General features: G+C 42.6%; 1 protein-coding gene across 5 annotated transcripts in view; it reads left to right on the top strand.

The window, feature by feature from the left end:
* SDK1 (sidekick cell adhesion molecule 1) overlaps nt 1-16,329 on the top strand; it is a 388,047-nt gene that overhangs the window by 261,478 nt on the left and 110,240 nt on the right. For all 5 annotated transcript variants that reach the window (XM_048320697.1, XM_048320702.1, XM_048320699.1 and 2 more), the window contains exons 15-18: nt 148-284; nt 6,883-7,030; nt 7,855-7,995; nt 11,435-11,616. In XM_048320697.1, coding sequence (XP_048176654.1) covers nt 148-284; nt 6,883-7,030; nt 7,855-7,995; nt 11,435-11,616 — 608 coding nt within the window. The remainder of the gene's footprint in view (nt 1-147; nt 285-6,882; nt 7,031-7,854; nt 7,996-11,434; nt 11,617-16,329) is intronic.

Here is a 16,329-nt window from a genome sequence, read left to right on the forward strand (position 1 = left end):
ATCGCTGCCGGTGGTTTTATATCCATCATCACACGGGGCTGATGTCATCTGCCTTTAACTGCCTGTAAGACTCTGTAGCTGAATGAAATGTGGATTAATATTTCTGTGCTGTTTTTTTCTTTTCTCCCTTTCCCTTTTCCTCCACAGTGAGCTGCCTCACTCCCCTCAGAACCTCGTGGCCACCCTAAATTCCTCCTACAGCCGCAGCGTGATGCTCTCCTGGGTGCGCCCCTTCGATGGCAACAGCCCTGTGCTCTACTATGTGGTGGAGCTCTCTGAGAACAGTAAGTCAATTACATCTTAGCTTCATGTTGTTCTTAATTATTCCTTCAGACTCACCTCTCACCAGAGCTGCTACAACATGCTGCTGCAGTTTTCTAAATGTGAGCCAGCCTGCACAAAGGGGTTTTACACACAGCTGTTTGCACACTGAAAGAGTGAAAAGACAAAGAAGACTGAGATGGAGGGATTATTTTACAGGAAAGACTTAGGTCCACCTCTAGTGTTGCCAGCCAGACTTGAGGTGCAACAGGTCATTCCTCAGTGAAACAGCAGTAGTCAGTTTGTTCCTTCCCATGGTTGCCTTTTTCTCCAGTTTCATGGATTTCTCAGTGCATTCAGAGCCCCAGTTTCACCTAAAAGATGCAGGCAGGGTGATAATTCAAGGAACTGAGGGTCTGACAAAGGAACAAACTTGGATGTCAAGAGGACCTGCTGTCTTACCTCGCTGTGGGCTCATATATTTTCTTTGCTTTCTGTAGATTATCATTTTACATCTTTCCTCTAGGTAGGTGGTTGAGGATGCTTGAGTGAAATCCAAATATCTGACTTCATGGGTTACAAACCTGGGCATTGGGGATTGCCACTTCCCACCATTTTGTCATGCTGTGCACAGGCTCCTCCATGGCTCTCAGTCTGCAAGGTTATTCAGGGACATTGCTAATGCTTCTTTAGGAGTTGATGGAAAGATGAGGTTATATGGAAATCGGTCACCTTGGCAATACTTTCTAATCTCTATCACCCTAGGAGCTGGAAATCCAAGCTGGACAATTGATTCTTGATGAAAAAATTAAGAGCATCACTTTTTGTGACATGTGGAAATTAGTCACTGCATAACTGAATGTGAAACAGTTCTGATTTCTGATTATCTGGAGAGCAGCGGTTTGTTTTGTCGCACAAAGAGCTTGGGAGGAAACTTGGGCTTCAGATCACATACAAGGCTTTTGCTTTGCAGGCTGGAGTGTATAACTTCTCTGATGTGGGGGTCCCAGAACCAATGATCTTAAAAACTGTTAAGCAAAGTGCAAGTTTCTAATCCTAGCAGAAATCTAAAGTCATGCACAGGACTGCTGTCCTTGAAATAGTTCTTTTCAAGTAAAGACTCCTGATATTTTTGTAACAAATGAATAAGAAAATCCATGATCCTGCACTCGTACTCCTCCCCCACCTTCCTTTTAATTTTTCCTCTTCTCTCCTTCCCTCCCATAACTACGGGCCGGTAACTGCCTTTACACTTATCCTTCCCTGTTCTCTTGCCCAAGGATGTTACCCTTCTGCTCCTTGTCTCCCAGTGGCTTTGCTGATGACAGTTAGTGAATTCCCAGCCTGGGAACATGATGCAAAAGTCCTAGAGCTGTATTTGCACAGAGGTAGCAGAATATGTGCACTTGTGTCCTGCAGTGGGCTGCATCGATTGGGACGAATCCCTAAAAGAAGGGGCAGTTTATTCAGTGCCAGGAGAATCATGGAATTGTTTCAGTTGGAAGGGACCTTAGAGATCATCTCATTCCATCATCTTTCTTGTGTCATGGAGAAGTTTGGAAGTCCTTCAAGTCCTTTCTACCAAGGATGCTTTGCAGCTGTAGAGGAATGGGGTAGATGTGCCGTCATTTTAGAATTAATTCACTGAAATTTGATGAAGGCTCAGCCAAAATCAACAATAATTCTTTGGAAAGCATGCAAACAGTGCCTGAAACACCACAGGATCCTGTGAAGCACTGCTCACTGTGTGATAGATCAAATAATTTTGGCTGATGTCATTGCAATCTGCCACTGAGAGAGTCTCATTGTCCCAAAGCACAGGTCTGTGTTCTGCAGCAGCTCAAAGCTGCAGAAGCCAAACACAGACCAGGTTTGCTGTGAATTGAGCATCTCAACTCCCAGATATATTCCCAGGTCTTGCTGTCCTTGGAATTTTTGTCTTTATTTACTTTGCTTTTATGTGCAATGTCTCATGGTTGCCCACAGAAGTAGGACAGAGAGGAATCTGAGCCCTTGGATATTCCACTGTTGCTGTGCTCTCTTATTCCATGTATACAGAAGAGTATGGCAGTGTCAACAGTGACTTTGGTTTGGAACACTGACTGTAACACCTGCACACTGTCACTGGCTTGGTTTGGTTTTTATTTTCCTGAAGTGTTTGTTTTGCAGAGTCATTTTGATCTCAGTGGTGTGTGGTTAATATTTAGCTTCTCCAGACCTCCCACTCCTCTGGAAACCTTCCCTTTGTTCCCAAGCATCGCAAGAACTGCTTGTGAACAAAGCTGATGTTTGATGTTGTGTAGTTGAAGCTTGGTCTCATATGACTGTGCAGAAACTCTTTGCTTTTCAAAGACAATTTCTGTTTGGGTTGTGTGCTGCCGAAGGAGCGACTGTCAGGGAGACAGGGAGCACCCTCCACGAGCTCTGTCACTGTCACAGCAGAGCAATGTGCCTCCCATCCCAATCCCCCTTTGCTTTCGCACATGTGAAGGTGGAGGAAGGACATCAGAATTATGATTTATTTTCCAGTTAGCAAAGCTGCACAGAAGATTTTGTTCTTAGTTCTGTGGAGTTTGAGTGTTTCAGGTGCTGAAACGTAGCCTTGTTTTATTGCTTTTTTAGGTGTTTTGTTTGGGATAACTCTGACAGCTTTAGCATCCATGGTAGGTTTTGAAGCACGTACCATAAACGAATACACAACAGCATCTGTTGCAGAGAAATAACTGAAGAGGGTTCAAAAGAACCAGTATAAATTTCAGGGGTTTAATTACCAGCTGCATTAGAGGTAGGCATGTCACTCCACCTGGCATGGATTAGAACTCCTTTTCATTAATATCAATTCAGAAAAGAGATACAAACCCCTTATTTTAATTAGAGGGGAAAAAAAGAGTGGCAGATCATGCACATAAATTGCTGAGAATATGAACGACTCTAGCCACCTAATTTTAAATATTAATGTATTTGGCACAATGCAATAATTCTCAAATTACAAGTATTCGCAATAGACTGTGTCTGTGGGTGACTTGAAACATATGGCCTTAAACATTTGGGGGCAAATTTATAATCTAATTTGAAAAACACAGTTCCAAGGAAACACAGTCATTAAGTATTCCTGCCCACACAGAGCCAAGAATTTGAACCTTGATTTGAAATAGGATTTTCAAATAAGTAGCACCATGCATTGCTGTCATTTGCACTAATATAATTTTGGATGTTTCATGACCTGTTTAGCCCCATTGCAATTTACCTCGGAATTCCAATGAAGTGTCTTCATGGAGTTAGGAGGGGATATGCTTATTTTATTCCAAAGAGGTTTAGACTGAAGGAATTAATCAAAAAATATTCTGAATAGTCTTTTAACTGAAGAAATGAATTAAGACTTATAGAATTCTGCTGAGGACAATTAAGATAAAAGCCCATTTTTGTTTTATTGTGTTCTGGGATATCTGTGCTGTGTAAGGTAATGATATAACTCAAATTCATTACATTGTGCCAATGAGGAGATAATAAAAGCTCCTGTGGAAAGCATCTCTACATGCTTAACTAAAACCTATGAATTGTCATCCTGAATTTGGTAGGGATGTTTAAATGGCAAATATTGAACTCATTGATAAATCTTTGCAAAAATCAAAGTAGAACTGCATTTCTCATTATGATTGTGACTCTGATCTAGATACGATAATGTTAAAAGATACTTTTTCTCAGGCCACTGGTAGACCTTGTTTAAGTCCTACCAAACAAAGGATGAACCATTTAGCTTTCATTTGGACCTTTTGCAGTATCATATTGCTACAAAGGTTTGGGAGATGAATTCAGTGAATTCCAACACTACAGCAAATTCCTATGCTGCCATCTATGCAAAACCCCCTGGAGAAGGACCGAGATGGAAATGTGCTCCAAACTTGCAAAAATCAGCTTTCTGAAGTAGATCTAATCAGTAATATCAAATTAAAAATGATTTTTGGGGAATTTGCAATTAATGCATGAACTGTAGGGTAGACAGGGAAATAGAGAAGAAATGCCTCTTGGCACATAACCAGAGTTATTGAACGCATCACAAGCGCATCCAAAAATTCATGACAGAAAAGAAAAGTAATTTCTAAAACCCCAAAATGACATTGTAAACCAGAGAACAGCCTGTGAGATTCTTCATTTCCGATAAATTAACTTGGAGAGGCAATCAGAGTTAATTCAGAATGCCCAATATTTGTAAGACGACAGACAGCTCAACATGGAAGTTGTTCAGACAGTGGCAATTACGGGGGAAGAGCAGCGGAGCCCAGAGTATGTTCTGGGCAGCTTAAGTTACGTGAAGGATTAGCAGAGTCTGTTCAGTCTAACAGGGGCTTATTTAATAGTTTGACCTGGCAAGTCTTTTGTCACCATGGAGATTCTCCAGGCTTCCTGGGACAGGTGAATGACAGCCATCCCTGGAGGAGAGGAGAGGAGAGTCAGTGTTGAAAATTTTATGGCATGTTTCCCTTGTCAGAATCACTCTTCTCCACAGTGAAACGAGCTGCTGCACAGTCCTGGGGTTGGTTGTGTGTATCTAAAGAGGGAGATCTGGTTTTTGAAGTGTTTTGTTTATTGATTATGAGAAAAAAAGACTTGACATTTAAATTTTAAAGATACTCTGCACACTTGGTGTATCCAGTGCTCCAGGAGTGAGCAAATGCTCCCCAAACCGCCCTCCTCTCTGAATCAGAGTGCCCAGGAGATGACTAGGCTTCGTTTATATTAGTTTCCAGTTTAATCTCTCTTCCTGCCAGATCTTTTATCTTCCACCAGGAGAGGAAAAAGAATTAATAAAGTATTCTACAGATGCAGCATATAAACAGAGCAAAGCCCCAAGGTGCTGAGGAGATTAATAGGGCCTGTTGTTGAATCAAACTGCTCACTACATTGAGCTGCTTGGGTTAAGCACTCTCGGGTGGTGTTTACACTGGCAGTAAACAAACGAAATGCTCTAGGAAACGGACCACTGCCCAAGTAGCTCATACAAGGGTATTTCACTCCCCTCTTGGTGTCTGCTCTTCCATTTTCCTCAGGAAGTTCCTTCAGGCAGTGCATGAGGTCAGCCACACCTTAACTTCAGCTTTCCTTGATTTGTTTCTGTGCACTCTGGCCATAACAAGGCTGTTGGGGAAGTCTCGAGGGAAGCCTGTGAAAATTCAGAAGGAACTAGGGTGCAAAAAACTCCTAAGCAACGCTTTTCTAGATGGCACAGGTGTGCTTCCTCTAAGGGCTCTCTAAAAGAAATTCAGTGTTCAGCTAAGATAAATTGGCATCAAGATCTTGCAGCCAGAGTGGCTGTTGGTAAATCAACAATTGGCAAGGACAGACCTTGCCTGCTGTGCAAATGTTCCTCTCCAGCATTCCCAGTATTCTGCTGTGTCAGTTTTCCTGTTAAAAAAGACTTTATTCTGGCAAGGCCCTTACTGGAATAAATACGTTTGGAGTAATTTGAAGATGCAGTGTTTATAGCCCAACTGGCATCACACCCTTGAGGACTTAAACTTGCTAAGGAATCTGCCAGAAAAGCACAAAATGAGTGCTTCTGTCTTGGTGTGAAGTTTAGCAGCCTTCCACATTTGGGACATCTCATCTTCATTTTCAGGCAGACGTTGAGGTGACCTGCCAGGAGCCACGATGCACTTCTGATGAGCAACATGCACAGATAACGTTGCCAAAATCTACAGTGAGCTCCTCAGCAATTTCCAGAAGTGTTAGTAATTTTGAGCAGGGAGCATGAAAACAGCTGGTATTATTTAAAAACTGAGCAAATCTTCAAATTGGCTGATTCCACTGCTGTAGTGTTGCAACACAGACCAAATGTCACCTCTCCCTGACTATTTCAGTCATGACTTCAGGGAGAAAGTGTGACACCAGGCTATGCAGAGAAGAAGTCAGAATATTTAATTTTCAACATGTTTCATTTCTGACCTCTTTGAAAACTTGTAAATGTAATTTGGCCATCAGAGGAGCTCAGTATGGCAAGAATGTGAACTGACAGCGAGGGGTTTAGAGTGCTGCCAGGGCTCTTTCTACCAGGGAATCTTCCTAGGGCAATTAGATTCCATGCTGAATACTATCACAAGGAAAAAAAAAAAAAAACTGCAGACATGTAGAATCAGCAGCAGAAGCTTTCTCAGGTCTTGCAGCAAAGGGCTGATTTGGCAGAGACAGTCACGCTTCTACACCTGCTTACAAGCTGGCTAGGAAGATATTCCAAACTGACTGTGAATTTCATTAGAATCCTTCCACCAGAGCCACTCATGGGTGTGGTGGTGTGATGGCCTGCCAATTGTTGTGAAATACATAGCCCATCTGTCTTTATCATGCTTGTTTCCTCTTTTATTAAAATGTTAATGAATATAGTTTTTATTTATTATGCCATGACATGTGCAGCATCACTTTCCAGTAGACAAACGTGCAATCTGCATAGCCATGTGGGCTGACAGGAAGGTTTCTTCTGCTGAAAAGAAACTTCTTCCCAAAGTTCCTCTGAGGGAAACAAGCACAAAGAGCTCTGAGCAGTCAGAGGCGTTTTCTCACTTCTGCAGGGCTTTTGACAAGCACTTTCATCTTTTTTCCTTTTTCCCATGCAAATTTTTCTACCAGATTCTCCCTGGAAGGTTCACCTCTCCAACCTTGACCCGAAGATGACTGGTGTCACTGTGAGTGGCCTCACTCCAGCCAGGACCTACCAGTTCAGGGTGTGTGCTGTGAACCAGGTGGGAAAGGGCCGGTACAGCACTGAGACCAGCAGGTAATGACAGTATCTGTGTGCTAAAGTGACAGCACCCTCGGGAGGGAAAAAATGCTGGTTGTGAATGAAGGAATCAAATAATCATTTGCACAGTTTTTGGGAGATGGAGAAGTTACCATTTCCCAGGCCTCTGGAGAGTGGGGATGATGGCATTTGGGGGATGCAGGAGATCAGCACTTCATGGGAGAGGTGTCCTCATACTTCCAGAGTATCAGTTGAGCAGAATCTTGGAAATGATATTTTGCTCTTGTGCTAAGCCCCAGTAGTTAGCCCAGGCAGGAGTACAGCCCTTACCCTGTCATGGCAATGCCACTTCTGGAATTCACCCAGATGTGACAGAGAAGGATGGCTTCATCATATTTAGTTTCAAATGCATCCCCCTTCTTCTGTGAACCAAAGCTTGCTGCGAGCTTGAATTGCAGAACAGCTGAACTCTAAATGGCTTTTTCAAAATGTGTGAGTTTGATATGAAAAATATTGAAAGAGCTGAAAGAAACAATTTGGAAGGAGTCACAGACACTGGACCTGAGCTCTTACTCATTCAGGCTTGTAATCTTTTTAAAGAGTTGTAGCAGCCTGGGTGATTCTGAGAGAATAGGGTTACCTCAGCTGTCCGTCTTGTTGCTTGCTTAACTGATTTCCTATTATGTTGATTTGTTGTAACTATTTCATGCATGTCTTCAGCAGTTTGATCAGCATTATATTTCTTTCTAGTCATCAGACTGTGATAAAAGAAAGTGGTTCACTTGGAGTGGATACAGGAAATAGACTGTTATTTATGATTTCTTTCAACACCCATGTCCATCACATTCTTTTGTACTTAGGTTGATGCTACCTGAGGAGCCCCCCAGTGCTCCCCCTAAAAATATCGTGGCCAGTGGGAGAACCAATCAGTCCATCATGGTCCAGTGGCAGCCTCCTCCTGAGAGTGAGCACAATGGAGTTCTTCATGGCTACATCCTAAGGTAAGTCCTTTCCTAACCTGGAAAGCCCAGAGGTAGGTCCAGGTGTGCCCAAGGGAGTTCAAATGGTGTCAGAGTGTAATAAAAGCTATCTCTAATTGAATTGAAGATATTAGTTATTGTTTGCAAACGCTGAGGCTGCCCTGGTTTGTTACATATGAGAACATGACAACTCTTCAAGGGGTCACAAGGGTGCAGCCACTTAAATTCTGGCCTAGAGAGTGTGGGGGCTGCATCAGCAGCTCCAAAGGACCAGCTCCCTGTGGAGACTCACAACATCCTTTTATTCCATTTCCAAGGGGAAGTGAAGCACCGAGTAATGCAAGTCTTCACGTGGGAAGCCAGCACAGTGCAGACTATGCAGATGTATATTTGCTTATTACAAGCTCAGCTCCCTGCTTGAAAGGTTAATTAAATTTATCAAAGACACAACAGGGCTCCTGCCTATAGAGGAGCAACAAAAGAATCAATAAACTTCAGTTTTGTGCCAGACAAAATGGAGAGAGGGAATGACAGGTCAGATGTGTCATGGCAGACCTTGGTTTGGTTTTGAAAATCAGTCAGTTGAGAAAGATCCTTTCAGCCCTGTCTGTATTTATTAATGAGAAGCACATTCAGGCAGGTAACTGGGAATCCTGCATACACCCAGTTTGGCTGCTCACACAGGATTCGTTGTGTTGGAAAGGGTGTTACCACACTTGAGAGACTTTGCAGAGCATTTCCCTTAGGTAATTTTTTGGGACTCAGTATTCACTCCTACCCAATTCCAGTACAGCTTACTGCTCATCTGGCATCCTCCATACCCTGCAGTGCTAGCAGCCAGCTAGGGCCACACCTCTAGTGAGGGAGACATTACCTAAATTAGAGTTTTTGTGGGAAACTCCCAGCCACTGCCATATTTCCAAGTGATGGTTACAGCCTCCTGTGGGCAGGCTGCTGGCATTTTTAATGCAGTGTCCTCCAGATCTGTGAAAGAGAACTAAATGCTGCAGTTTAAATGCCAACATCCTGTTCATGCTGTGCTCCTACTTTTGCTGGCATGGATGGAAAGGCTTTTGTCATGTTAACAGTGTTGGTGAGCTCCCAAAATAGCCCTGGAAAGTTCCCTCTGTCTGCAGGCAGAGTTGAGTCTGTTCATGTCCCTGTCCCCTGCGCAGAGCCCGTTAGCAGAGGTGAGCCCCTCATGCAAGGGCTGTTGGTGCAAGGTTTGAGGGCTGGGCTCCGTTTGAGAGCTGTGCCAGCCATCAGTGAGGAAAGGTGTTTTAACTTCTGCCTGTAGAGAGAACCTTGTACTGTGCCTTGGGTACCCATCTGCACAGGGTTTATACACTTCTTCCTTCCAAGCTGGTCTCCCCAGTGGTAGGATTAGTCCCTTAGGTATTCCCAGTGAGTCTTTCCCAGTCTCAGCATCAAGTCCTTTAAAAAGCAGCCCCATAGCCTCCTACTTCTGGCAGTTTGTGCTGTGTTCTCCATACAGCATTTCCAATAACGTGTAACTTTGGTACTTTTACAGTATTTATCTGCATAATTGACCTTGATGTAACGTCTCTTTCCACTTTAATGCTGATCATATTCATTATGTTCAATCTGTGAATATTTTTGGTGCCTACCTGCTTTTTCTTGACAAAAGAGCAGAGAAACCATTTATTCAAGAGGAATTTAAGATTATCACATAAAAGCACAACTGTCCCAGGTAATAAACCAGGCTGTTCTTCCAAGTTGAATTGTGTGGTCACAGCAATATGCACTGAAGAACAGTGTCCCTGCACTGACTTCTGCAGAATCAGGCTGTAGCAGAGTGAAAAGCACCAGGCATCCCAGAGACCCACAGCTCAAGACATGCAAGATGCTAAATTGATGGAACACCTGATCTTTAAAAGTGAAGGTGCACTGCACAAGTCGTGTGGAGTATACATCAAAGTCCACGGTGAGAAAAATCATGAAGACATGACATTTCTGAACCGGCCTCCTTCCTCTGCCCTTTTTCTCACTGCCAGTATTGCATTTAGGGGTCTGCCATGCTAACAGCATAACAGATTAAATCACAGGAGCACAGACACCTTGTCTGCTGGGCAGGAGGCAAAACATTGCTGCAATAAGAACTGACTTGCTGGGGAGCACACACCCTGCCCAGGAGGTGAGAGAGAGAACAGGAGAGCAAGAAATTCAATAAACTCAGCTGAGGGCTGGTATTTCTTTATTTCCATTTATATTTCATAAATGGAATCACACCAGTGTAGCATTACAGATATTAAGTGAGCTAAAGGATGGTCAGGCGAGCAGCAGAAAATAGAGGCGTTGTCAGTGATTAAGAACTGATCTCATTATAGGAAGACTTTACAACAAAAATCTCTAGCTGAAACACATGAAGTTGTCTAGTCATAAACCTTGCACCAATTTAACTTTGATGAATTTAAAAATGTCTCTGTAAGATGTCAATGAAATTGTTCTGTGTCAATAAACTTTTGGTGATTTCAGTGAAGCAAAGGATGGCTAAGAGTGTATAAAAGTGGTGTGGTGAATAAAAATACAAATGTTTCCATATTTGTCTTTTCCATGGAATAGTAATGCCTTGTGTCCCCTATTTGGCCTCTGTGTTTCTGATTTTTTTTGTGCATTAGCATATTGTGAGCATCCACTGTACCACTTTGCTAAAGGAAGGAAAGCAAACACTATTATTCACATTCACAGATTTGCAAGGTTTGTTTGTTTTCTATAATTTAGTTCTTCTCTGTAGTTTGTTGGCCTGAAGAGACACATCAAAGGGGCTCTGTTTTCTGGAATACAGTTTTTACATGGGAAAACACGTTCGGTGTTTCAACTTCTCATGTCTCAGCAGAAAGAGTTTCAGGATGTTTACCACCCATCTGTGTTTGACACAGCCCTTCTCCTGAAATTCCAGTGCTTACCCAACCCTTCAGTCTCATCTAAGTATTCTATCCTTATTTTAATTATTCTGGTGGAAGCCAGGGGTGCCAATGGCTGAGATTCCAGGAGGTCAGAGCCCTCTGAGCTCTTCCTTTTCAGATTTCAGAAGTGAAGGAAAAAAACCATTTCTCAGGCTGATTTACAGCAGCACTCTGATAAAAATCACATCTGGGCTTTTTTTTTTGTACTAAATCACAGCTTTTACTAGACAAGCCACATTTAAAAAGCTGTAATTTTTCTGCAACCATAAAACGGGATAAAATACCCGTTTTGTTTAGCCCTGAGCCTGTAATCTCAGTGAGATCAGATTATAAATACTATAGCAGTCAAACATGATATGGTCTTATCAGGAGTTGCTATGTTCCTCCTGATTATATTCCATTATTCTTGGTAAAATTCTGCTGTTAAACTTTGCATATTGCCTTTCCACAAAGGAAGCTATTTTGCCAGTCAGGATATTTTCTCTAATTGATACCATCTAATTAACCAGCTAATTTTTCTCCCCATATGGTAGGTATCGCCTGGCTGGCCTCCCAGGAGAGTACCAGTACAAGAACATCAGCAGTGCAGAAATCAACTACTGCTTAGTGAAAGACCTGATCATTTGGACCCAGTATGAAATCCAGGTGGCATCTTACAACGGAGCTGGGCTGGGAGCCTTCAGCAGGCCCGTGACAGAGTACACACTGCAGGGAGGTGAGCAAATCTGACCAGGATCTCCTCTATCATCCCACAGTTTCCTTAGGGGGTGTGCTGCCTGGCAGCCCCCCCTTAGAACTTGGGAAATGAATGGTCACTTCAGTCAAATTTGGTAGACAGCTTGGAGCAGGAAGCACCTGCAAATTTCAAATGCCTGAGCAGAGCTGAGTCTCTGCTCTATCTCTGCTGTAGAAAAAGCTGGGAGTGAAGTCAAAAATTATCTGTTTTTGTTGACCCTCGTGATGATGTGTTGCCACGCTTGCAGGTCAGAGTCAGCTGCAGCAGAGGGAATAAATGGAAATGCTGGTGAGAGCTGGGGTCCTGAAGAATGGATTTATGGGACCTGTGACAGCCGAGGGCTGAGGTTACTCTGCCAGGAGAGTTAGAGAAAATATGGCAGAGAATTGGTTTTATCGTGGCCAAGGCATGCAAGATGCTGCATATGCAATATAGGAGACAGAGTGAACCAGCTGCATTAGCTCTGATAATCACAGATACCTTGTTTTAGAAATATGGAATAAATTGTAAGGAGAGCGTAGGGAGAGAAATACAACCTGTGCAGAAAGTGTTCTGAGGCGTTTCAGGAATGGTGCAGATACTTGCAAAGGGGAAGATAAAATGATCTTTAAAGCCCAGATTTTTATGCTACAGCTCCTCCACACTTTTCTAAGTGCTTTAAGAAGAGTGTAAATTACACCAACAAAAGGATATGTAATTACTTTTTACAACCGGTGTAAGGCATGTTTACACCTCTAGATTGGTATAAAAATCTGCAGGATAATTAAGTGCCAGGTCCTTCAGGCTTCCATATATTCCCATAATTGCAGGGTTGTGCTGGATGCTGAGCACTGGACAGTGCATGGACTCTATTTCATTGGTCATGAAACAATTACACTGTTTTAAAAACTTGTTGATTTACAGTGCATCAGTTAATTTTCAATCAGTGAAGAAGATGTAGTTGTTTGTTAATTGCTACTAGGAGTATGTTATAACATGATTAGATACAGTTTGAGGTGTAGGGAGATCTTTAAGAAAAGATTGTTCATATGCAACACTAATTAACCACAACAGCTAGAGAAAGAACTATCTATATTTTGTCTTAGGGCATATAAAGTCTCATAGTTTAGAGGAGTCTAGGCACACTCAAGCTCATTCTAGAAGTGTTTATAGCAGACCTTGAAATGTTTTTCTTGAAGTCTTCTCCTTGCAGCCAGGATTAATGCTTTCTATCCCACTAAAGACCCAAGCTCTGCAGAGAATTGGTTTGCACACAGAATTTGAATCCCTTTTGTGATTATGCTTGTAATTCATTACCTTGTTTATTTGCACATTTTAAGCTATCATAGCACCTTAACCTTCCATCTATTAAGGCCCAGGTTTGGAGTTCACACTCTTTTTTCTTAAACCCTATAATTGACTCTAATTTCCCTTGATATTATGTGCAGTTATTATCATCCTTTATTGATTGGCTGTCTGTTGTCATTTATAAGGGTATAAATCCTCTGTTATAAATTAGGTGTAGTCAGTCCTGCATTCATGTTAATCAGCAGGAGTGTTTAGACTGCAGGCCAACCTGCAATGGCCTCTTTGGCTTCATGTAATTCCTCAGTGCTGGGTAGACGTGGAAGAAAAACTGGATATTTCTGATTTATTTCATATTGGTATTTGCTAATAGCTGTTAATAACTACTTCATGGATGCTGCCACCTCCTAATGAACCTTGCTGGGTTCACCAAAGGCATATGTCCTGTTTTAAAAAGAGTTTGAAGCCTTTTTACATTTAGAAATGAACGGGGAGACTGATTGGTATAAATAAAATTTTGAAACTGGTTTAATATTCAGTCTCCATATGTAATGTGCTACTGTCCAAATCCCTGCTCCTTTATGTTTATTGTAGTTGGGAAAAGACAGGAAAATCCAGTGATTGGTTCTTGCTCCAGAATGTTCTTCCTAAACCAAACCAGCAGGAGTAAGAAAAAGCCATGTGTAAAACTGCCTTGTAAATCATATTCTGATTTTAATACGAGCAGAGATAAATGTCAAAGACACACTCCCATCCATCCCCCTCTCCTACTACCACACCACCACTGCCTCTGCTCTGACATGCATTAAATGATGTGAGCTGGGCTGGCAAGAACCTGTCTGTCTGCAGATGAAAAATATCTGCAACACCTCATACTAATCAAGTGTGCTGTGCAGCCAGACCCTGGGAGGAAATGAACCTGGGGAGCAGATCAACCCATTGGCAGGAGCACATCAGCATATTGGCACCTTTGTCATAGGGAATATTGACTGGCCATATAAGCTGTGGATTTATACCAGGAGCTAGTCTATTAATCCCTTATTAGTCCTCTGGCATTGCTTTAGCCACTGAAAACTAATCAGCGGCTCCAAGCTCCTCAAAAATCACCAACTTCCAGAATGCAGCCAAGCTCACAAGGTGCTGAGGGATCTGAACTTGGAGGAAACTGGTGCATAATGTCAGTGAGATAAAATGTCAGAAAGACTTACTGGCAGAGCACTGAACATCCCAGCACAGGGGTCAGACAGGTTGACTGTCTCTAAAATCTTGAAAGTCTTTTCAGAGGGATATTCAGCCTGATCCTTTGATGCTCTGTATACATAGGTCTTTCTTCATCAGAGTTCCTCCAACTGTTCCTTGCTTTGATGTTACTTTTCACAGGGATTTGTGCCAGCCTTCTGCATAGGGCAATTTTACTTATTTAAACAGTGTCCTGCAGGACTTCTCATTGCCATATGAAAACCTGAAGTTTCCCATTACCTTTTCGTGTAAGAATAGCTTTGTGAAGCTATAAACATCTTTATGTGGTGAAAATATTGTCTCTCCTCTCTACTGTTGGGTATGTTTACCTTTTTCTGCACGTTGATTTGATAAAGCAGCAGCTTCCACCCTTACTTTGGGTTCTGTCCCTTTTATCTCACCACTGTGAATAATTCTGAACATCTCTCTCTCTTTGAAAAACTCCCACCCATACCTTAGATTTAGGCAGGGCAAGATTTCAAATAGAGGCATTGCTTCCATTAGCCTCTTCAGTGACATTAACCCACTTCTGTTTCTGCTTTTAATGCCGTGTCTTTCTTTTGATGCATATCCTAAAAGGCCAGTCTTATGTCCTAAAGTTCACAGATCTCAACATGTGGTTTAACTTTGTTTTGTTTTCCCTTCTCTGCCATGCATGGACACCTTGCCAGTCCAGGAATGTCTGAGCAAAAGCCCTTCCTGAATAAAAGAGTGGGACAGTCACCAGACTAGTGAGTCTTGATGACATGGAGAGAAGGATAAAGCAAGAGGAGTGTGTTTAGCCAGGTCTAAAGCAGATTTTTCCTCAGGCAATAAGAGATGAATCAGAGAAATTTATATAACTGAGGTGGAAGAGCCAGAGGAAACCCAGTTAACTGAAAGCTTCCTGCTTTATGTAGGAGAAAATCTTGAAAATTGAATCCCTGATTGCAGAGTGTCCTCTGCAACCATTCAGTTTTATCTCTGTGAAAAGATATTTTCCTTAGTTTTCCTTTGGGCTTTCTTGGCAAAAATATCTTAAAGATCCTTGTTTACCTCCTTTGGGGAACTTCCCAATGGCCTTGGAGCACCCGTGACTCTTTTGGGCCCATCTGCTCCTGTGCAGGAGCAGATTGGGGTTGTAGTGGCTGGGGTTTTGTCTTGCTTAGATGCCATTTGCCATCTACTGCTTTTATCTTGTTTTTAAGTGATTTCACAAGGTGGTGAAATTAGCAGTTGTCTCAGTGAGGCCCCTGGCCCCCAGTTCCTAATAAAGAAATGAAATCTTGTCTGTGTGAGAGACATGCAAGAAAGGAAGGAGGCGTTTCCCAGCCACAAGAAGCTGAACTCATCAGTCAGTGCCAAACCTCACACTGCTGAATTTCAGAATTCAGATTTTCAGATGTGTAGAGTTACAGAGACCACTTTTCCTACGCACCCACTGCTGTTCAGAGCACGGCCCAGAACACCAGCTGGGAGCAGAGGGAAGAGGCTTCAGAGGAGGAATTACAAACCTCCACATCCCCACCGCTCCCACGGGATGTGCAGCTCAGCACCTCAAGCTGGTGCATTAAAGGAACAACCAAATCCTCACCTAGAGGAAAACCTGCAGTTCCACAGGCAAGCTGCCACCTCGAAGGTGAGGAGCTCCAGAGGAGCCTCTTTTCCAAGCCTGTGTTGAAGATCTATATTTAGGAGCAGGAGTCTGGCCATCAGGAACTCCGTGGGATTTACATGCTGTTTGCACATGGCTAGAGACAGAATAATTACATGTACACATGCTTAACCTCGGTGCCTTCTCCCCTCTCAATTATCCTGTCAGTGAAACCCTTTTAATGGTTTTTATCTAGAGTGCTTCCATGACCTTTTCTACTTGGAATGCTGTACATTAACCCACAGTCCCAGGGGCTGAGCTCTCCGTAGATTTCCAACCACATGAACTTTATCGGGAGGAAAGTAACAGTTGGTTGTGTCTGACCAATTTGATCTGCAGCTCTGAGATGGCTCCCAGATGGATCTCCACTGTGAGATGGCTTTGGAATACTTGCAAACATGATGAAGTACAGGTTTAAAAGCTGAGAGTGTAAATACTTGGGGATTACTCTTGAAACACCTGTTTGACATTGGCAGCTTCTGTACAGCTTGACAACAAATTTGTAGGAAGAGGACATAGATTTACCACTAAATTAG

The sequence above is a fragment of the Corvus hawaiiensis genome, chromosome 16, assembly GCF_020740725.1.
Source record: "Corvus hawaiiensis isolate bCorHaw1 chromosome 16, bCorHaw1.pri.cur, whole genome shotgun sequence".
In the NCBI taxonomy this organism is placed as follows: domain Eukaryota; kingdom Metazoa; phylum Chordata; class Aves; order Passeriformes; family Corvidae; genus Corvus; species Corvus hawaiiensis.